The following is a 23384-nucleotide window of genomic DNA, read 5'->3' as shown; positions in this document are numbered from 1 at the left end:
TAAATCACAGGAGCATACAGTAGCTTCTAAATGTCTGAACTAATAATGGAGTCGCTAGTGTATGCGTTTGCAAATGAGCAACGTCCTGGATTTCTTTAGACAATTAACAAAGAATTTTTAATTTCACCTAAAATTATTTGCAGTTATTCCAGTGAGTATTATTATTAGTAGTTTGGTAGTGCCTAGGGGCCTTGGACAGATATCAGGGCCTCTCTGTTTGAAGCACAGTCCAAACAAAGAGGTGGTCCCTGCCCCCAAAGAGATGAGCTGTTCAGGTATTTCGTTTCCAAGCGTGATTCTATGTTAGGTTAAAAAACTACGGCTCGTGACTCAGGCTGGTGCAAAGTTGGAATGTCTGTTTCACAAGAAACTCTGAGAAAAGACTTCTGTTATAGAAGAAAAAGTGGAAACATTACAATTTCCTACAGAAGAGAAAACAAATAAAATAATTGTTTAGAGAGAATCAAAATGTTTTGTTTTGACAAACGAAACTGAGTCGGGGAGTCCAAGCTCAGAGGCTCCCGGTCAGCTCTAGCAGACTGATGGGGAGCTTGATGCCCTGGAGCCACGGCTGAGCTGGGGGTCTCAAAGCTTGGCAGCTGTGTCTCCAAGGCTTCTGGCTCCACAGCAGCAAGTCTGGAAGTCCCAAGAGCCCTTGCATGAGCTGGGGTTCTCGGGGCTTTGAGCTTCCCTGCTATGCAGTTGTCAGCCAAGTCCTGGCTACCGCTGGAGTTCCTGACCCTGGAGCAATCCGTATGGTGAGACTGCTCTAGAGACCCAGACCCTGGGAGCCTGGGCTCCCCAGCAGTCTACCAGTTGAGCTGGCAGGAGCTGCTTGTGTTTCATAGGCAGTTTGTCAAAACCAATAGGTTTTTGTGAAACATTTTTGGTTTCAGCAAATTGGCATTTTCCAGTGAAAGCCAGTTTCATCAGAAAATTCCCAAGCCGATCTGTGTATAGGACAATGAACATGAGTCTACCTCGGGTGTTCCTCCTCAGCACGTCATTTCAGCTGGCATTTAACAATCAGTAACGGTCTCGCTAGTTGCAAAGTAATGAATACAGTAAAGATAGTTAAAGAAAAGCCAATTGATTATTCAAAACATCTTCTGAAGATTACTACCTATTGCATTTGCTGCACGGTCATTCATTTCCAATTGATGCTTGTAACAGTCAAGTATTTATTTAAAATGATGATCTGTCTTATAGTTAAATTAAATATGCACTGGCGAATCTCAAAGCACAACATTACCCTAAATTCACTGAATTGATTGCCAGTGGGTTGATACCACATCAAGGGCCTCTCTGAAACTGAATGACAGGAGTTAATTTTCTTTGCAACCACAGCTTGGCTGCCTGCTGGCTGCTGTGAAGCTACAGACTCAAACATGTGACAGTGAAATTACTAGATCTGGCTAAAGGAACTGCTCACTGCAGCTGGGCCAAAGATCCTGTTACTTGTAAACATTTTGGGCCCCATTCAGAAGTGGGAGTTCTGCTCTAAAACCTGATTAGAAATTTTTTATCTTGACGTAGCAACATAGTCATGTAGAATATATATCCGTGTCAAGAACCATCAGAAATCAATTAGTCATCTTTTCCCTTGGCCAGTACATCTAGCTGTCACTTTTTCCTGTGTGGAAAAGCAAATAACAGAGGCTGAAGTGTGTGCTGCTGGCTGGCTACAAGAAAACAGTCTATCTTACTGTCATTTGCAGAACCGCCACACTTATAGTATGAGGTTTTGCCAATTACAGCCATTATGCAAATGAATGCACACATTATCTCAGACACTCTGCTTCAATGTTGATTAATTAAATTATCAGACTGGAACAATTTTAGCAAAGACAATGCCAAACTTCAGCTCTCTGAACTCAGCTCAATTGAATATACATTAACAGCATTTTTGCAGTTGTGTACCAGATCTTGGAGTGCTTTATGGACACAAGGGATCAAGCCTCACAACAGCTCTGGGAGGCATTTTTAACCCCATTTCACAGGTGAGGACAGTAAGGCACAGAGAAGTGACATAACTTGCCTTGGGTCACAGTGAAGGTTTGCGGCAGTTCTGGGAATAGAACCCCTGGTTTATAGAGTGGTGTCTTAACGACAAGTCCATCCTTTTTAATACAGAATAGAATCTCACTAATGGCTGAGAGACCAATTGCAATTTACTAAATGTTTCAAATTAGCAAGAAAGATTATCAAACACATCAAAACCAATCTCATATTTGTAACAAGTAGGGTTGCTACTCATCCATTTTTCACCTGGACAGTCCAGGTTTCAGCTTGTGTATGCAGGTTCCATTTGACAAGCCTGGTGTCTGTTTTTTTTAATCTGGGGGGGAAGAGGCAGAGCAGGGGCGGGGCCTTGGGAGAAGAGGTGAAGAAGGGAGCAGGGCCCGGGGAAGAGACAGAGAAGGGGGTAGGGTCTCGAGGGAAGAGGTGGAGCAGGGGTGGGGCCTTGGGGGAAGAGGTGGAGCAGGAGTGGGGGTTTGGGGGTCTGGTTACCAGCCATTAGCAAGGTGGCAATCCTAATAACAAGGGATTCTTTAGAGGTTTTCTTTAAAGATTTAAAAAATAAATCCAGGATCCTGCATTACAAAATGTCCTTTTTTCAATTATTTAACAACTGTCATTTAATTGTAATTATTCAGGATACTTCACAGTAAATATATCAGCATATTGAATAAAAAATAATGAACTCTCAGTAATAAAAGATCTCATTTTCACCTCTGCTGTGAAATCTTTGCTGCGACATGGGGTGGGCTGGCTATATTTTTTCCTCTGAGATTCTTGGATTTGCGGACGAAGAAAGTGAGAGTTATTGCGGTTCCAATGTACAAACCAAAGAATCACATGGCACTGCTGCCACGAAGGGGTTTCTAAACATCATAAATCGTTCCAATCAAAGCCTGCGATGCCACCGGTGGCATTTGACTTGTTTTTCCTCAGTAACCGAGTTTAAAACATACATTAGTCCTATTGTTTTAAATCACCTCCCACTCTTCCCCCAGATTTGGCCCCCTTCTTCCAGGGAAGCCCAGCATACTTCTATCCCTCTCTGCTTTTCTCTTCCCTCCTTCCTTCCTCTTTTCCCTGACCACTACTATGCAATAGTAGGTTTTCTTTCATCTATGGCACAGCCTTTCATCTTATGTGGAACTCAGAAGAATGTTGGAATCTGTCAGTGTCACACTGAATTAAAAATTTCATAATTTAGACATGCAAACAGCCTTATGTCTATCACAATTATCGGTAGGGCTGGTAGCATATTTATTATTAAGGTTGCCTGACAGTTCCCATTATGAGCTCTTGTGTTCAGCTGCTTATAACTTTGCAAAACTTTAACCATTTCAGCTGAAATGTTCCATGCGGGAGGTGGGGGTGTCTATCTCAGGCTTCTTATTATTATGTATTATTATTTTTAAAATTTCAGCCATAACAGTCATTTCTGAGAAGGAGGCTAGGGAAAAATCTGTCATTTTGCAATGTTAAAAACTGTTTTGGCAATCTTTTCTTTGAGAAGCTCTAGCACAGGGGTCAGCAACCTTTCAGAAGTGGTGTGCCGAGTCTTCATTTATTCACTCTAATTTGAGGTTTTGCATGCCGGTAATACATTTTAATGTTTTTAGAAAGTCTCTTTCTATAAGTCTATAATATATAACTAAATTATTGTTGTATGTAAAGTAAATAAGGTTTTTAAAATGTTTAAGAAGCTTCATTTAAAATTTAATTAAAATGCAGAGCCCCCCAGACCGGGGGCCAGGACCCGGGCAGTGTGAGTGCCACTGAAAATCAGCTCGTGTGCTGCCTTTGGCACATGTGCCATAGGCTGCTTACCCCTGCACTAGCACCTGCATGTTTTGGAGCAGGGACTTGAAATTTGGCAGAGTGTGATCTTTTTGTCAGGGATCTGACAAATGGCTTGGTGAGACTGGATTGAAGGCTAGAGTGGGCAGACAAATTGTGACTGGGAGTTGTGGATGGGGGGACTGGCACTCTTCCTCGGGGGGAGGGGGAGAAGAGCCTTAAAACTGGCAGGGCCAGAACACCAGGACTGGGAGTTGCGGGAGACTGGGAACCTTGGTGGGAAGGAGAGAAAACAGAGATCAGATGAGGAGCTGGACTGAGATTGGAACTGGCTGGGCAAAGAGACTACTAGGACAAGGATCCAGGGAACAGGAGACTGGGAGAAGGAGCCAGGGGGAGTATTGGGAAAGGAGAGACTGTGACTGGATGAGAAGCCCAGGGATGAAGACCAGGAACCAGTGGGAGGAGGGGGGAATGTAATGATAATATTATTACGATACAATATCATGTGCTAAGACTTGAGAACCACCGAGCAGAGCATTGGATCTCTCTCTCTCTCTATCACACACACACACACACACTTAAATACTCTCATTTACACACCATAATCTTTTCAATGTTGCTGTATGTGCATTTGTATTTTGCTGAAAGAGAAGGCAAATGGAAGTCCTTCTTTCATTTAGAGTGATCACAGTGAAATGACACGAGGCGCCTATTTAGTCTTAATGCTGTTAGACAGACCCTTGAAATCTTACACCCGCTGTTCACTGTGAGTCGGTTCAGTGATGCCAATGGGACTTGCTCAAGAGCTGCAGGATCAGGAACTCCCACCTGCACTCCCCCATCAGTACAGTGTGCTACTGTAGAGAAGACCCAACTTCAAGAGCTGTAGTGTTCCTGTACCACAGGAAATTGACAGTAGCAGCACATAGATGACAATATGCAGCCTAAAATGGTGTTCAGCTTAGCAACGCTTGCTAGTCAACCTATGCAACACAGTGACTATAGTAGCAGCTGTGAAGTTTCTCATCTCAGCTGCTGGAAATGCTATATGCTTTCTGGCATACAGCAGCACAAGTAAAGTGGCATTAGGAAAAGACAGCGGGAAAATTGCTCCCCAGAATGTAGTAACAGATGATAAATCTCACAATCCTAGCAGATTGGTTTATACACAGGTAAACCAGGACAAATGTGCCTTCCTCTCCAGCCTAACCTCCCCCAAACCAAAACCAGGCTCTGGAAATACATAAATATAGCAAGTCAAAATTAAATTTCTTTCCTACTCTATCTGCATATGGCAAGGGAATACAACTATCAAATTAGCACCGTCTGTGATAAGGTAAACCTCACTTTCCTTTCTGATCTGCTGCAATTTCCGTGCACAAAGGACTGCTATGTAATGGAGCAGAATTCCTCTTTACTGTGTGAAAAACAAGCTGTCAGCAATTAGAGGCACCTCTGATATGGTGCAAATGTCGAATGCTTGGTTTTGTTCTGTAGTCTGCATGCAGTGAGCACAGGAATTGTAAGCCAGTTTTAATGGAAGAAGTACCCTGGCTCTGCTGGCTTGATGCGCCCCATTTGGAATGTTGCAAATATTAAGGAATGTGCTACTCTTTCCAACCGTTCAGTGTACTGTCCCTGTGTGCACAGATGGGCACTGGGAAATTAAAAGCCAAGTATAGCTAAGTGCACAGAAATGTTTTGTAGCTTTTTTCCCTCTTTTTAAATTTCATCCAGCATCGAAATCTGTTTATCCAATCTTTATTTTCCATCCATGCAAATAAAGAATTGGTCCTACTGTGGAGATGAAATACATCGCCTTGCAAACAAGCAAAATATGGGATTCAGAGATGCTGAGCACAAGTTCCCCCATTGCCAGATGTGACATGAACAAGCGGTTTCAAAAATGTAATTTGTTTAAAAAAATAATTTGGTACTTCTGAGCAATTTGGTGATTTAATGAACACAGATGGATGTGGGATGAATTTATAAAAGACAAGTGTTTAAAGTATTTGCTCAGATCATTCCAGGACTAAGCATTATACTTCCTAGAGTGTGAAGGTAATTAATATTCCCCATTATAGGCATAAGCAACCATATGATCAGTTAAGGAATGCAGATACACCAATGACATGGAAGTTAATTCATAAATCAATTAGAGAGTCTTGACTGCTGTGTATAATTAAGGTTATTTCAATTATAGCTTATTTTCAGACTTTAGACTCAGGAAATCCAAATGCTTAAAATCAGAATACTTTCTTTACCACTGCATATTGCAATTAGTAATATTTGTAACATTTTAAGCATCCTGTCTCTATAGATTCATTTGTTCTTAGTTGTAATAACACTGATCATACAGAACTCGTCCTATGGCCCTCTCATTCTACTGCTACTCCACGTCACTGCACTCAATACAGGTATCATTGGTCACCTGTTTCACTGTCAGTGCCATCCCTAGGTGCAGTGTCAGACTGGGAAAATATGGGCTATGCACCAGAATCTTAAGCCCACCCTTAGGAATTCCCTGCATCATTGAAGTGGTGCTTTCAAAGCAGTGCCACAACCAGGGCTGGCTCTAACTTTTTGCCGCCCCAGGCAAAAAAAAAAAAAAAAAAAAAAAAGGCAGCCGACTGCCAAAGCAAAAAACCCCACAAAAACCAGCAGCCGCAGGGAGCGTGTGGAGGGTGGTCAAGGCGGCTTGGAGGGGGGTGAAGGGCGGCACCCGCCCGCTCCCTCTGCCCATGGGCAGCCAGGCGCTGCAGCCCGCTTGCAGCCGGGCGAGAGGGGCTCCCCCCTCCAGCCTTGGGGTGCCTCTCCCGGCCAGGCAGGCTCCAAGGGGGCCGACACAGGCAGTGCTGGCTGGGGTCTGCGACCTCCGCGTGGGGCCGGCATTGCAGTGGGGCTCAGCACAGTGCAAATGGCGCCGGGATCAGTGGGGCCTGCCCCTCCGCTGCCCGCTGGGCGGCTGCAGAATCCTCCCTCCCTCCGGTGCCTGCTGGGCCACCGCAGAACCATCCCTGCCACCCGCTGCCTGCCGGGCCGCTGCAGAGCCCTCCCTCTCTGCCTGCCTCCGCTGCCCACTGGGCCGCCGCAGAACCCTCCCTCCTTCCGGTGCCTGCCGGGCCGCCGCAGAATCCTCCCTCCTTCCAGTGCCCGGGGGCTGCAGGAGGTGCTGGCTCAGCCGCTCCTTTAAAGGCGGCTCGGCCGGGCCAGGCTCAGAGCGACGCAGGAGGTGGAGGCTGGTGCAGGCGGCAGGGAGTGGCGCGTCCCAGGGAGCCCGGCGGCACGATGAGCAGCGGGTATCACTACTTCCTGCCCCCTGGGTCGGGATCCGTGCCCCTTCAGGGCTGGGCTGACCACCCCAAGATTGGCAGGAATGCCACTCCTTACAATGTGCCACCCCAGGCACGTGCTTTCTCGTCTGGTGCCTGGAGCCGGCCCTGGCCACAACAGCCAGCACAAGAGATGCTGGGGGACGCCTTTCTTGCTTCTCTCCTCATACTTGTTTCTGAGGCCTTGTCTATGTCAAGGCTGCACTGGTTTAATTCAAGGTGAGATTTTTTACTTTCCTTATTGAATGAAGCTCAATTGATACATGTCAAATTAAGAGTGTCTACACAAGGTTTGGTTTTGCACCCCTTCAACTCAACCGGTTTTTAAACCAGTTTAACCTTAAATCCATGTAACTTTGAAAACAGACAAGGCCTGACATCTTTACATTTCTCTCTATTTACTCTGTTCTTTCTTTTCTTCCCTGTCATCTTTTTGTTTGTTTGTTTGTTTGTTTTGGTTTTTTTGGTGTTGCCACTTTGTCCCCTCTCTCTGGGTTTGCAAAATCAGCAGCTTTATGGATAACAAGATGCAGAGCGGACTGCCAAACTCTAGAACCCTAGTCTTATTCTCTATGCTAGTTATCAGCCACTTCTGGAATAAAAATACTTCAGGACACCATGTAATGACTTAAGTGACCATAAATTTTAAAAAGACCCTTGTTTGCTACTGCATAATAGGCCAGATATAATGGGCAAACACACTTACAGGGCTACGCAGTATACCAAGTACTGCATGACAATCCATTGTGATTATTAATATACAATGATCACCATTTAAAGGTGGCATTTGCCAGCAGCTTCCACATACAGTGATGTGAGATACCACAGTTTTCTCCTATACTTAGAATAGGAAATAACTGTGTGATGAGCATATTGTATCTGTTGGCAAATACTGACTTTTTAACGGTGAGCGTCATAGCTGCCTTACACATGTTTTGGCTGGTTTTTAATATGCAGCGGGGCCTGACTTTTCTAATTCTAATAAACAGCTGGACAATCTATAGCCTCAGATGGCTTCAAAAAAAAAAAAAAAAAAAAAAAAAGAGGGGGCTGGCAGAACTGCAGTGACGCTCATGCAAGCCAAAATTTGTCTCTTTCCCACAAACATTCCTTTACGTGCAAGCGACAGGGCAGACTGAAATGATGAGCCCCCTTAGCTCCTAGGCAAACTCTTCGCCGTCAGCATACCTTTCCCGGTGCAATGGCTTGGGCTCTGGACGGATGGCTGCCATCGAAGAAGGTAGCTGCCTGGCAGGAGAAGGAATGGAAAAATTCAAATCCAAGGAGCCTGTTTTTCTGTGCAGTGGCTCCATCCCCATAGCTCCTTGCATTTCACTTTCAATTGGGCATGAACCTGCCCTGCCGTGGCTGGAGAGTGAGGAGAGTTCAGGTCCCACCGCTCCCTGCAGAGCTCCCTCCACGGCTCCCTGGGGGTCCGGTGTCGGAGACACAGATGGAGGGGAGCGTGATTTCTTTTTTGTTGACGCGCCAGCTAAAAGTTTCAACAATCCGCTCTTCTTCTCTTTCTGAAAGGAAATCAACATGAAGCACGTGAATGAGCAGCTCCCGGGCTGTTATTAAGCACCATTCTATTTGTTTCACATTGGAGAAAAATCTCACGATTCCATATAATAAACTCTGTCTAAAAATGTGTTTTTATGTAGGGGAACCCAGATAAAATTTGCTCCTTTGCTAACAAAGATCATACCAAAGTCCCAAATTGCTTTGCTTGGTCAGCAGACTAAGTAGGGAATGGATCCACAGTTGCCATTGTGCTAATGGATAATTAAATATCTTAAGGAAATTCAGCAGTTTCAGTGTGACACTAGGACTTTAAAGGTACAAACATCTCATCCAGAAATATAAAATAAATAATCAATCTGCCAACAAAGCTGGTATTCAGTGAGAGGAAGAAAATCCTTTTGTATGTATTCATAGCACATAGCGAACCATCAATGCATTCACTATGCTTCTACATCAGTGAGTTACTGACCAAGTTTTAATTTCCACCCATTCTGTTTGCCAGTTATTCAATCATTCTAATTCTCTTCACGCAATGTTGTCTCTCCTTTTGCCAGATCATCTTCATCGCCCGCATCCCACATGGCTTAAAAGCCACTGGATGTGGTAGTAGCAACTGCAAGCTCCAGCCCTGAGGGCTGATGGTCCCTTTTCCCTTCTACCTAAAGAATGCCACCGTGGGACCTGCTCCAAGGGTGGAGAGTCCGTGCAAAAGCCTCTGTGCTGCAAAGTCACCTAATCCGACTGCATTCAGGGGGACGCACAGGTGAAGCAGGCAGGAGGAACCTCTGCTGGCCTGAAGAGACAACACAAGAGGGTAGTGTTGGGACAGGCCATAGATTTGCTATTAAAGGAGATTAGGGTGACCAGACAGCAGTGGCAGCACAGTTCATATAGGACCCATGACGCAAGCAGCAATGTAGAGCCATAGGGCTTCCATGGACATGGCTCATGCTTCTGGAGAGCCTTGAGATTTGGAACTGGAGCCCTGTCCTTTTTTTCTGGGGGGGACAAACCCTGCCCCTAATGAAAGAATTCCTGGAAAACTGAGAACTCACCCTAGCTGGTGACTAACCCACACTGGGGAGCATGAGGCCCTGAGTAAGGATTTCAGGCCTTGGCTTATAACCGTGAATACTAGCCATTACAGGATTACTTTTTAGGTCTAATACATACACCACTTCCACACTGGAAGTTAACAACAGTGAGTTAAAATACAGATCATTTCTGAAATTTCACTTTCACAGTAAACCATTATCCTGATATAGGCATAGGTGCTAGAACTAGGAGTGCTGGGGGTGCATCTGCACCCCCTGGCTTGAAGTGGTTTCCATCATACACAGGGTTTACAGTTTGGTTCAGTGGCTCTGAGCACCCCCACTATACAAATTGTTCCAGCAGCCCTGGATATAGGTGGCTGAAAATACCATAATGGTATGTTTTTAATTTGGGGAAAACATAGATTTCTTGAGTCCTTGCCAGAGAACCTTATCTTGCACTTCTGAAAATCATCTGGAAAAATTCTACCACGCACTTACCTTAAGCACATGCACATTCAGAACATTAGCTCCTTCAGCTAAAAAGTTTTGTGGGGGAAGAGAGTGCATGTCAAAATAAGCCATATACTGGGACACTGGATACAGCCTTAACTATACTTGCAACCAGTGCCTCCATAATGCAGTGCACTAATAAATAGTCATTTTCCATGTTTTAACTATACAGCCATGTATACTATACTGCAAGGAATCTGTTCATTTATTTGTTATTGTATATGAAGTTCAAACTATTGCCTAAGATTATATTCAGAGAGTCCGGGACATGAAATTTAGGTGTATTTGGTCATTTATTCTATAATAGGATTCCTGGAGGGAAAAAAGCATAGAGTAATTGCAGTACAGGTGGAACAGAAAGCTTCTGTCTTCCAGCATGAACACTATTTGGAAACACGAGACAGCATTTTATTTATTCTCTGTAGACACAATGTCGTGTACAAGATTTAAAGTGATGCTCTTTTACATGCTGATTACTGAATTCATTTGTCAAAGAAGCTTTAAAGAATGAGAGGGGGGAAATACAATGAAAGAAATATAAACATTTAGTACACTGATTGAATTTACTATAATTCACCTATAGTATCTAATGTCTCTGCTCCTGAAGTTCTCTGATGTGCTCTCTTCTGCCATGAACAATAAGAGAACAGAGACGCCAATGCATCACAACATGGGAGAGCAAAAGCAACAATGCAAAGTGTAGCTCTTACATGGTGCCTCTGGGATGCTGGCTACTGGTTTTGTGAGCAAGGGTCTGAACTCAACCTCAAGAGCCAAACACCCCCTGAACTTTGAAGAGATTCAGATCACACGTTGTGGCACGCTGCATCTGTATTTTAGGTTCACTCTATAAATTAAGGGCCTAATGATGTCAAGGTGCTGCAGAGCCCAGTAAAATCAATAGAGGTTGAGGGCGCTCAGAACTGCACAGGATTAGATCATAAATATTAAACTAATCCTCTTGGAAATGTCAGAATATAAAAAAAAACAATTATCTGCTAAACACCTGCTCTATGATCCAAACAACCACCACGGGAACCTCTGGAAGTAACTCACTAAAAACATCAGAAAATAACTGTGTTTATTTAAATCTGTAATTATAAGAAATTGCCGTCCTCATAATATTAAGTTCAGAGATTCTTCATGAAGTCAGATACCTTCCCCTTCCCTATAGATCACTGACACAATATACTTTAATGACGCTAGCATACCATCTCAATATGCATTTTAAGGTGTTTCACACAGTACAATATCTACTCAATGGCTCCAAAGGAACAGTTACAGTGCATCGGTGAGTGCTCTGGGAGCCTTTAACTGGAAGATTTACACGTGCAGAATAAGTATATGAACAGCAGTTAAATTCTACCCAAGTATTTCCTGGAGCCCCAGTGGTTGGGGCTTCAGCCTGTGGGAGGCACTGGGGCTCGGGGCTTCTGCACCGCAGGGTGCGCTGAGGCTCGGGGCTTCAGCCCTGTGGGAGGCACTGGGGCTCGGGGCTTCTGTCCCGCGAGATGCGCTGGGGCTCAGGACTTCAGCGGGTTTGAAAATATTTATCAGAGCTCTGCTCTGGAGGGCTCTGGATGAATTTAAGCCATGCCTATGTGGTAGCTGTTTTTCTAATTTAAATAACTTGGCAAATTACATTTTCAAAAAATTCTACATTATACATTAATATCAGAGGGGTAGCCATGTTAGTCTGTATCCACAAAAACAATGAGGAGTCCGGTGGCACCTTAAAGCTTAGGCCCAAATAAATCTGTTAGTCTTTAAGGTGCCACTGACTCCTCGTTGTTTACATTATAGACTGTTGGTTTCCCAAAATGTATTTGAATATTAAAGTTATTTTTCAGTTAGAGAGCACAAAAGGGAAATATATTTATGCCCTTCTGTAAATTAAAAAGTGATCGAGACTGAGATTTTGTTTACAAGACAAACTTCACCCCTGCAAAGCTTGGCATGAATTTCTACAGCCAAGCTATACAATCCCTGATAATAGGGAGGTGGAATGAAAATGATGATGCAGTGTTAAGAGTGGTAACACAACAGTAGAATCACATAGAAGCGATTTAAAAAAAATAATCTTTTTTCTAACCTGATAAGCATTTTTATAAACTTAAACTAAACTCTGGGGTTGGGAAAATTAAGAGACAACATGGGCTAATGGACCGAGCATAGGACTGGTAGCCAGGAACTTGAAACTGCTCATCACATTTCCACCATTGACTCACTGTGTGGCCTTGCACAAGACACTTACAGATGAACTGTAGAGCAGCCCTGTCCATTGGTACTACGGTTACATTACAATATTGATATTATGGATTTGGATGATTCCAAATAAGACTTTTAAATTCAACATTTTCTCCAATTTAACTAGGTCCTGGGAGTGCTGCATATCTGCTCTCAGCTTCCTATCACGTCACCTTCCAGGTCCTCCAGAGATGTTGCCAAAGCTCTCTGACAGAATGCAGGTGCTCAGATTCTGATATTCCTGACATTTCTAATTTAAAAAGCAGACAGAATTGTTTTGAACCTACTGTGCTTGGCAGTTTACCATAAAACTCTCTGTGCCTGCTTCCCCATCTGTAAAAGCGGAACAAGTAAAATCTACCTACCTCACAAGGGGACTGTGAGAGTTAATTAATGTTTTCCAAGCAGTACATTTCTTTAAGAGTGGCCGGCTTCTTCCTTGGGTTTTTAGCAGCACAGAAATGCTGTGCTCTTTAGCAGTTCTGCCTTCCAAAATGGAATCCCAGTAATGATTCATTTTAAGTGTCCAATTATTATGAATTCATTTAAAATTCGGTATAATAGCAGCCATCATTCATCAGGAATTAATTTAATATTTATAGCTGTCCTGGGCAGTTCTTTCTACAGGAGTTTTACTGTGATTCAGCTAAGCATTAATTAATGAACATAAAATGTTATAAAAAAGTGTATGCAAATTAGTTACAGGACCCAGTAAGTTCTGGGGGTAGAAGAGAAGTTTTTGGAGCACATAACTGAGGCCTTTCTGGAATAAAAATTTTTGAATGTATTTTCCTCTTGCCTTCGCAGAACAATGTTAGGTTTCCTTCCTCCAGCAATGGAAGGGAATGTAGATTCCTGGGTAACATTGTTTTGTCAGAGGTCTGTAATCCACTATAACAAGCTTTGAAAGTATTTAGCTTTCTTGGTCTAGTGATCAAATTTCCATTTGACAATGAATTATGTTTGACACTGTCAGCTTCCTGGATCTGCCATGTTGATGGACCCATTGTACAGTCAATGCCTGACCGTTGGTTGCTGTCAACATCTTTAAATAGCACCTGTGTGTTTTGGTTTTTGATTATATGTTCAGTCTGCATGTGCACAGTGTTCATTTGAGAAGGGTTAATTCTTTATCAAATGAGTAAAATTAGCCCTCGCAAATACATTTTAGTGCAGTTATAGTTAATAAAAAAGTGACTGTAAAAGTGGAGCAGATCTGCATCCACTGGGTGTATTCAGCGTCATAATTCCTGACTTCAGTGACAAAACCAATAACTCAATTGTGCTCCTACCCCTCTGCACGGAGGGGTGCCTGTGGAAATCAGTCCCTGGCAGCACATTACCAGGAGGTGTGACAGCACTATGCCCCTGGACCCCCACATGCGGGGAGACCAATGTGGGGACATGCATTGCTTCCCCCGTGTACATAAATAAATCACTATGAGGAATGTGCTGAAACGTTAGTACAGCCTGAATTTAAAATATATCATTATCTTAAAATAACATCTCAAAATATTTAAACGCTGGAATTTTCAGCTTCACAGTAAGTTGTAGGTGCCTCTTGACACCCCAATAACATTCTCATCTTGGGCTTATAAACAGCTCTTCTTTCAGCCTGAGAGGGTTTTTCTGAGCCTAGGATATAGCTATTTAGATAACTGAAGGGTTTTTCCAGTTTACAAGGTAATAATTAGATCATAGTCTAAATAAACACTGAGACCAAGAGAGAAAATATGTATTTGCCATACTAACTCAACCCTTTTTTTCTGCATCCACCCTAAGAAACAGAAACTTTCGTTTTACCTTTCTCACTCTAAAGCTCCCAATACTGAATTTCCTACCAACTCAGCCTCATTAAATAAATGAGGAAACTTTATTGCAGTTGATAGAAAAATGGAATCCAGCCAATTAAATTAGGTATTTTTCATGTAACACCAGCTACATCAATAGATAAGAAAGCCAGAGGGAAAAAGTCTTAATTAAAAAAAAAATGGTTTCAATGCTATCCATCTGGGAGGTCAGTAACAACCAGGGAGCACTTCCTCAGGTCAGTAGCTGTAAACCACCACTTCCACTGCTTATTTAACCTTGGTCAGTCCTTGCTGCAGTCAATTTATATTACAGTTTTGGATGCTATACATTCCTTCTACTATTCCAAATCAGCTTTTGATGATGGAAAGGTAGGATCCAATATGTGATTCTTGGATTATGTCCTCTAGGGAAATTGTTAATTCAGATATAAGAGGTGTGAAGGAATTTTCAAACTTGGATCATGGAAGATTTTAATTACTGGAATTGAGATTGTGATAATAACCTAAACTAAATAGAATAGTATGGTAGAGAAGGGTCCAAATGAGAATACTGGATCTGAAATTCCTCAGAATTTAGATATGAACTTTCAATCTTGAATTTGCTGAATAAGATCCAGTGGTCATCACTAAAAAGGTCAGTATTTATCGACTGATAATAACACACAGCGGTAAGTAGTTATTTCTGGTTCTAGGTAGAGGCTAATTCTGTATTATCTCATATACTATATTGTGTGGAAATTCATGGCAAATATTCACCTTTTAATGGAGACCATGCACGTGGTCAGTGGTCTGTAATTATAATGTGATGACATGAGTCAACTGCTGAGGAGCATGTAGGACTTAATCATAATATCATTAGTTTTCAAATATCACGAGGGTTGCAAAACAACCAAGTTATGTTTTATGAACATTTTAAATAATTCTTTAATTTAATATGTGGTGAAAAGTAAAACAACGTTTTTAAAGCACTTGGAAAAAAAACAGATAAATTCCTGTCAATTAGATCTGGTCAGAACATTTGAAATGAAAGTAAAATTTAGAAAAGGAAAGAAGCTGTAATAATTCAGGTGCCAATTCCACAAAGGACTTAAGCATTGACTTCAGTGGGACTTAAGCATGTCCTTAAAGTTAAGCAAATGCTTAAGCACTTTGCTGAACTGGGCCTGAGGCAGAATTCTATAAAGTGATAAAGAGAGGCTCTTAAAATATATTTAAATATTCAAATAAGGTAAAAATTAGATCTTTAAAAATAGATGGAACCAAGTTAACAAGCTAATTAGCAAGGGAAAAAAACAGAGAGTATTAACTATTAATAGGGTTCTTCAAATATGCTGCATTTGCAAGAAATGGAAGGTAAAAGAGAAAATTGGTTCACTAAAATATAATGAATTGGAGAGAGGGGTTAAATTATAATAGATTTGTTACATTGGTATTTCTCTCTCTCTTTTTTTTCTTTTTAAACAGAGGAGGAAGTCGATGGAGAGATGCCTGTCCTATCTCATCATATTTCCTGGTCTGGTACAGAGGGTTACAGCTGATAGTGTACAGTGGATATGATTATCAAAAGAATGGGAACTTTAAAAATAGATAATGTACCATATGCCCAGACAACAACTTTCAGTGCCCTCACTGCAAGTACTTAGTGGGAAAGGCTAAAACAGTCAACCTTATTTGTTACTGGAAAAATGAAAATGTCTCAATAACCTGATAAAATTATCCAAAGCTGCTAAAGTGGAATGACCCAAAAGAGACAGTGTATAAGATCCCATTACCACTGATGTCAATGACAAAACTTCCATTGATTTCAATGGGGCCAGGGTTTCACTCAGCGTCTCTAGTGGCTAATGTCTGCAATGAAGAGTTTAGACTAGTGGGTTCTGATTCTAGCTCTGCCACTGACTTGTGGCATGGCCTGCACATGCCATTGCTGAGGATACAGGTGAAAACAATCAATCCAGGAAATTAGTGGCTGGCTTGATGGAGACATTTAAAAACAATGGAAGTTCTTTGTTTTTAATCGTAATTCTGACATTTGGGTAGAGGTGGAGGAAAATCATAACAGACTCACTAGTTGTTATATTATGGATTTGTAGGTTATATTAACCGAAGAAGAACTAGGACTCTCCTCTAATAATTCTTTCTAGCCCAACACCTAAGAAGCTAGTGCAGCATGTGACCCTGGCTCCTGTGATTATTTGCATATTAAATAAATAAGTCACCCTGCAACCTGGCAAAGGAAATAGCATTTATCCATTTCATAGGTAGCCTTCCATTGGCCACAAATGGATTATTAAAATCAGAGTCAAAAGGGTTAACACTATAAAACAATTTAGCATCATAAAACTGCCAGTCCCTAGGGTCTATGGCCCTTTAGAATAATTTCACCCTAACTTTGATTTTCAAACAGACATACGGCATGTTTTCTCTTCCACATACACCTCCCTAAAACAAATTATTAGATTGAGAAGTCATTGTGAAACCTAGCATATTTCTCAGCATTTTCTGGTATAGAACAAATATGAAATCAATTATTTAGTCAGGTATGCCAGATCAACTGTATTTTATGGACCATTTAAATTAATCTGATGTACAATACAAGCATTTGTTTGGAAACATTTGATGAAATAGAAAATAATACATCTGAACTACAGCAGAATCTAGCATGTCTTTCTTTATTCAACTTTTTTTTGATAACTTGTGATTCTGAAATGAGAAAAAGATTTATAAATAAATCAGATCTTAAACAAATACATTAGAATTAGTTCTTTAAACACCAAATTATTTAGATTATTGACTAGTTAACTCTCTGGTTCTAGTCTTTCTTATAAGAAAAAAGAAAGCTTTGGGATTAACACCCACATTTGTAGAAAGCCATAGCAAACTAACTTGTTGAATATTTGAATAAAAAAGAATCAAAAACAAAATGTGTTTTTCAGAGTAGCAGCCGTGTTAGTCTGTATCCGCAAAAAGAACAGGAGTACTTATGGCACCTTAGAGACTAACAAATTTATTAGAGCATAAGCTTTCATGGGCTACAGCCCACTTCTTGCATCCAAAGAAGTGGGCTGTAGCCCACAAAAGCTTATGCTCTAATAAATTTGTTAGTCTCTAAAATGTGGTTTGACACACTTTAACCTTATGCATACAAAGTTAACACTATTTGCTGGCTTTCAAGAGGGATGGGTTTCATTTGAGAAGCAAACAAAATGATTTAGTCTTGCTTTGTAACTTTGTTAAAGGACAGACAGCTGAGACTTGTAGTTTTACAGAAAGAAGAAACATGGGTACAAATTTTGATCTTTGTAGGTCATTTTGTCCCATATTTCTAACGTATATATTTCCACTTGGCTAACACTTATGACAGCCATACTAGCTCAGGCTGGAACTTCATCAGCTCTAACAAACTAAGCAATATTGGGCTGGTCCATTGTACTCATATGGGTGTTGGAAGAGGTGTATTCTTCTCTCAGAATTAATGGCCAGGCCCAGAAAGAGGCGATGTGTAAGCAATGCAAAATTACCAAACTTTGCATGTATTAGACATTGCTCATAAATACACAACAATGAAATAATCCCACAAACAATTCATAAAAGATGCATTGAATTACAGGATGAGAAGTAAAATGAGATTTTATTTTTACAGATTTTATTCACACTCAAGGGAATGTGCCTAGAAGCTAGGAAAACAAACATTGCTACCACTCTTGCAACATATTTCTGGGAATTAGCAAGAAGACAGTCACACTGCTGTTGTGATATCATAGCATTAAAGTCAAGGGGCAGAATGAGAGCTGCCCCATGGCTTTTAAAAAAGTTTTAATACTTGACCTGACCAGAGTCCTGTGAGCATAAAAGGTCTGTCATTTCAGTGCCATTAGATCTCCTCTTAAGTTGTGCAGGCTCCACAGTTTGAAACCTCAGGTTCCCAAAAGCTGTTATTAGGGTATTACATGTCAAAATATCCAAATATTTTTTTCACAGCAATAACTTATTTTCAAATAAGACTAGCAGGGTGATATTTTATTAGCAGTGAGAAGAGAAATATGCATTTGTTCATTCATCCAGCTTCTGTTCTAGGAGTAAAGGGAAGCTCAGCTTCACACAGTCTTTGAGATTTTAGGGAATCAAAAGTGCTCTGAATCAATGAGTATTTCAGGCCTCAGTGCTTCTGAAGGCACAGCCCAGGGACAGAGGTGTTGTCCATAGCACTGAGGTTTAGTCAATAATTACTGTGTATAAGATCGGTGCTCAGAGCAACTGAAGATTCTGCAATCTTTGTATTGCTGCAGCCTCAGGCCTCTTGGATCCTAATATGGTCCTTTGTAAATTACTCCTAGGACACTGAAATGGTTTAAATTCTTTAATAGTTGGAGGGACCAGTTTACCCTCTGACTCTAAAAAGAACGAAAGATTCCCAGCATCGTTTTAAAAGACTGATTGTTGGTTTCCACAATAAGTGGCCACTAGTTTCTTGTCTGAGAGAGGGAGATGCAGATATGTGAATGGGTTAACTTCTTTGATACAGTGACCAACATATCATTTCCTTCCAGATGTTATGACTCTCCTTGTACTGTAATTAATAAGAAGGTGCTCAGATTTGCAAAAGTCAACAAGGCTTAATAGAAGCTGCTTAAGCCTTTGAAAGATTTGTAATAGGTGTATCCATTCTGGAAGAAAGGATAGTTGATAAAATGGATTTCATTTCACCTCTGTTATCACTCCTTTTACATAAGAATTTAAAAGAAACAAAGTCAGTAACACCTCTTTCTGGTTCAGGCCCCTGCAGGGGAATAATTACCTTAAATTCAGAGTTGAGCATGAGGGACCAAAAATGAAATTTCTCATACTACTACTAGGCCAAAATGCACCAGCTATGGTTAGGTGAGTGGTGAGCCAATACCATTGCTTTTCTGATCCCTTTCTATTAGACTGTTCATTTTATTGTGCTATCCTCTCATTACACCTTCACCCCATTTGTATGTTCTATCCACCTGTTGCATCCTGCCATATAGGGCTTGTCTTCACTTACCGGGGGATTGCTGCGTGGTGATTGATCCACTGGGGGTCGATTTAGCAGGTCTAGTGAAGACCCACTAAATCAACTGCTGATCGCTCTCCTGTTGACTCCGGTACTCCACAGGAATGAGAAGTATAAGGTAAGTCAATGGGAGAAACTCTCCCTTCGACCCGGTGCAGTGTAGACACCTCAGTAAGTCAACCTAAGGTACATTAACTCCAGCTACATTATCCACGTAGCTAGAGTTGCGTAACTTAGGTCGACTTAGCTCCATAGTGTAGACCTGCCCATAGACTCAAAGCTCTCTGGGGCAGGCTTGTCTTTGTTACATGTCTGTGTAGAGCTTCACACAATGGGGGTACTGACACTTGACTGGGGTTCCCTGGTGCAACCATTATATAAATAATTAATAATATGCCTACACATTGCACTCACAGCACTTCTAACAACACTTCTCTTTATCCAGCAACCTAATCTGCTAATACTAAAGAGTGCAATATGAACTCAATTCAAACTCTAATAACTTCAATTAATAACAGAAACTGGTAATTTTTAAAAAAACATTCTACAATAAAATAGTAAACCTCAAATGCTATTGTTGAAGAGTGAAGATTCTGCTTAAATAGTTCACATCTTAAACAAGATACAAGTCCCATAAAAAAATACAAAGCACTGCCATCCTGGAACAGAAATGACAGATCTAGGCTGATATTTTGCCTCCAATGCATCACAGGCAGGTATAAACTCTTTTACTACAATCATACAACAGGAGCAGAAGGAGATTTCTTCTGGATCCCAGCTGCTGATTACCTGAAGCAATTTGCCTTGAAGAAGCAGGAACTTATCATTTTTATATTAGCTACTATATAGTGTAAATGCAAATGCTGTTCTTATTCACAACAAAATGTTCGATTCTGTTTTCCATTATGGTTATTTTTGGTTTTGTCTCTCTAACTAAGATACAATAGCAACATGCCAGCTTTATGAAATAAAGTATCTAAACAACAATGACATTCTATTCAGTTCTATTGGTTCTTATGCCACTATCATCACTATTGCATCTGACCACCCTCCAGCAGTGCATTAAGCAATGAGACAACACATCAGCCACATATTAGTTCTCTCATCCACCTCCCAGTGAGAGAAGCATGTGCACTGTTGCATTTTGTTTGGGATTTTTTTTTCTCATGGTAGAACATTTGTATAAGTGTAAGTATCTGACCTGCACACAGGGAAGAAAAGAATTGGCAATGGGAGGCACTTGGGTATTAGATACCACTTACAGCAAAAGCTTTGTGGTGTACAGGTATGTGTGTGTTCCAGAAATTTCTGGAAAGTATGACATTTGATCCTGTAGCACATATCAGGCATTTATACAACAAGGCAACAGTACCTGATGTGTTCAGGAACTGAGGAATCATTTTCTTCAGTACATTAGTTCTAATGCAAACTACAACTGGATAAAATGTAAATGTGACCAGAAATTGTTAAAAAGCAAATGCATAAAACTATCCAAAATCATTATTACTTATTACACTTATGTATAAGGTGCTACTCATCATGGCACCTGGACACAATCTGAGTAGGTTAGAACAGGGGTCTCAAACACGCAGCCCGCAGGCCCCTTGCAGCCCACCCACCCTCCCCCAGTGTTTATCTAGAGCGGCTCCGGCCGGACGTGCACCCGGGGCAGGGCATGCTCCCTGCCTGCCTGCCCTGCCCCCACAATGCTCAGGGAAGAGGCTGGAACGTGGGGAGGGGGGAGCAGAGGGGCTGTGTGTTGCTTCAGGCACTGCCCCCAGCAGCTCCAGTTGGCCGGGAACGGGGAACCGCGGCCAATGGGAGCTGCTGGGGGCGGTGCCTGAAGCAACACACAGCCCCTCTGCCTCCCCATCCCCACGTTCCAGCCTCTTCCCGGAGCGGCATGGGGGCAGACAGGCAGGCAGGGAGGGAGCCTGCCCTGCCCTCAGTACGTGCTGGACCAGATCCTGCCCCCGACCCCCTCCTGCAGCCGAACCCCCTGCCCTGAGCCCCATGCCGCACCCCTCCTGCACCCTGACCCCCTGCCCTGAGCCCCCGTCTCACCCCTCACCTCTCCTGCACCCCAACCCACTGCCCTGATCCCCATGCTGCACTCCTCCTGCACCGCAACCCCTGCTGTACCCTGCACCCCTGCTGCACCGAGCCTCCCGCTGTACCCCTCACTCCTCCTGCACCCCACACCCCAATTTCCTGCCCTGAGCCCCCGCCACACCCCACCTGCACCCCCTGGGGGCAGGGAGGGGGCAGAGTTGGGGTGGGGATTTCGGGGAAGGGATTGGAATGGGGGCAGGGAAGGGGTGGGAAGAGGCGGGGCAGGGGCGAGGCCTCATGGAAGGGGTGGAGTGGGGGCGGGGCTGAAGGCGGCGGGGCTGAGGGCGGCGGGGGGAGGTGTCAGTAATGCGGCCCTTGGGCCAATGTACTAGTCCTCATGTGGCCCTCGTGGTCATTTGAGTTTGAGACCCCTGGGTTAGAACAATGCCGGGCAAATCTCCCCAAACCAGGGAGGATTCGCTTTGTTGAATTTCCATGAATTTCTTCTGAGAGTAGTTGTCATGGAGAGGCTTAAGAGAAGATGCAGTGACTGCAGGAACTGAGGCCTGTACTATTTAAGGCTTTAAAGATAATGAGCAGCAACACTAATTTCACCTGAAGTGAACTGGCAGCAAGTACAGAGCACATGTGTAATATTCTTTTACATCAGCTGTATTTTCAGCTACAATTGCAGAAACTTCTGAATATCCATTAAGGTAGCCCTAGGATGGCCAAAACCTGCATCTGAGAGAAAGGAGTGAAACCTCTTGACTGAAGATGAAAGAAGACATTACTGGTCACTGCTGCTGCTGCTTGGAAGTCCAAGAGCAAAGTCTAATAGGTTCTCAACATTGTGAAAGACATTAATAATAATCAAACAAATACCCTCAGTGGCCCAAGTCTTGCAAAGTATGCACACGCTTAATTTCCAATTGTTTCAGAGGCACTATTTAGGCTTTGTTTATACACAGAAACTGTACCATTTTAACTTTAAATTGGTTTTTAAACTGATATAGTTAAACTGGGGCAAGACTCTTTGTGAACACACTTATGGTGCTTTAAGAGTGACTTATTTTAGTTTAGCTGAAATTTGTTCCTAATCAACTTAATCCAAAATAAGTCTGGGTTAAACTGGAACAAGAGTGTCTACACAACCTGCTGCAGTCTGAATTCACACCTTAAATGTGGGCTGGGGAGGGATGGGACTTCCCCTTCCCCTGCCTGGGCCGCTCCCAGGGCTGGGTCACACCTACCTTTGGGAACCTCCCCCAGCTGCAGGAAGCTCCATGGCTGCTGGCTGGGAGCCCAGCTCTGAAGGCAGAGCTGTCACAAGCAGCAGCGCAGAAGTGAGGGTGGGGCATGGTATAGTATTACCACCCTTACTTCGGTGCTGCTGCTGCTGGTGCTACCTTCAGAGTTGGGTGCCTGGCCAGCAGCCGCTGCTCTCCAGCCACCCAGCTCTGAAGGCAGCGCCACTGCCAGCAGCAGTGCAGAAATAAGGGTGGCAATATTACATCCCCACTACAGGAGCCTTGAGATCACCCCCCACAAACTTCTTTTGGTTGGAACCCCCACGGTCAACCCACCATGAAATTTCATATTTAAACATCTGAAACCATGAAATTAAAGATTTTTAAAATTCTATGATCATGACATTTTCCAAAATAGACTGTGAATGTGGTAGGGCCCTAAACATTGTATATAAACTGCATGGGGCGTTTTACCTGAGGACTTGAGAGGAGGCAGAAGTGAGCAGGCCCTGCCACACTTCTTACATGCTTAAACTTAAACACGAGCGTACATCTTTTTAGAATTGTGGTTTATGGGCTTGTCTACACAGGGACACTCAGGAAAATTAATCCAAATTAACTTTTTAAGTGGACTAGTTAATCCATATTAAACACCTATGTGAACATCCTCATTCAGAACTAAAGTGGCTTTAATTTGGTTTAGTTTAATTCACTTTGGAAGTGAACTAAGACAAACCAAATTAAGGCCACTTTAATTCTGAGTGAGG

At 42.4% G+C, this 23384-nt stretch overlaps 1 protein-coding gene across 3 annotated transcripts in view; it reads right to left on the bottom strand.

The window, feature by feature from the left end:
• Positions 1-23384, bottom strand: part of SH3RF3 (SH3 domain containing ring finger 3) — a 402883-nt gene that overhangs the window by 4761 nt on the left and 374738 nt on the right. For all 3 annotated transcript variants that reach the window (XM_054010738.1, XM_054010746.1, XM_054010753.1), the window contains one exon: positions 8337-8674. In XM_054010738.1, coding sequence (XP_053866713.1) covers positions 8337-8674 — 338 coding nt within the window. The remainder of the gene's footprint in view (positions 1-8336; positions 8675-23384) is intronic.

The sequence above is a fragment of the Malaclemys terrapin genome, chromosome 1 (assembly GCF_027887155.1).
Source record: "Malaclemys terrapin pileata isolate rMalTer1 chromosome 1, rMalTer1.hap1, whole genome shotgun sequence".
Lineage (NCBI taxonomy): Eukaryota > Metazoa > Chordata > Testudines > Emydidae > Malaclemys > Malaclemys terrapin.
The sequence above is the reverse complement of the archived record's forward strand: the minus strand, read 5'-3'. Positions and strand labels throughout refer to the sequence as shown.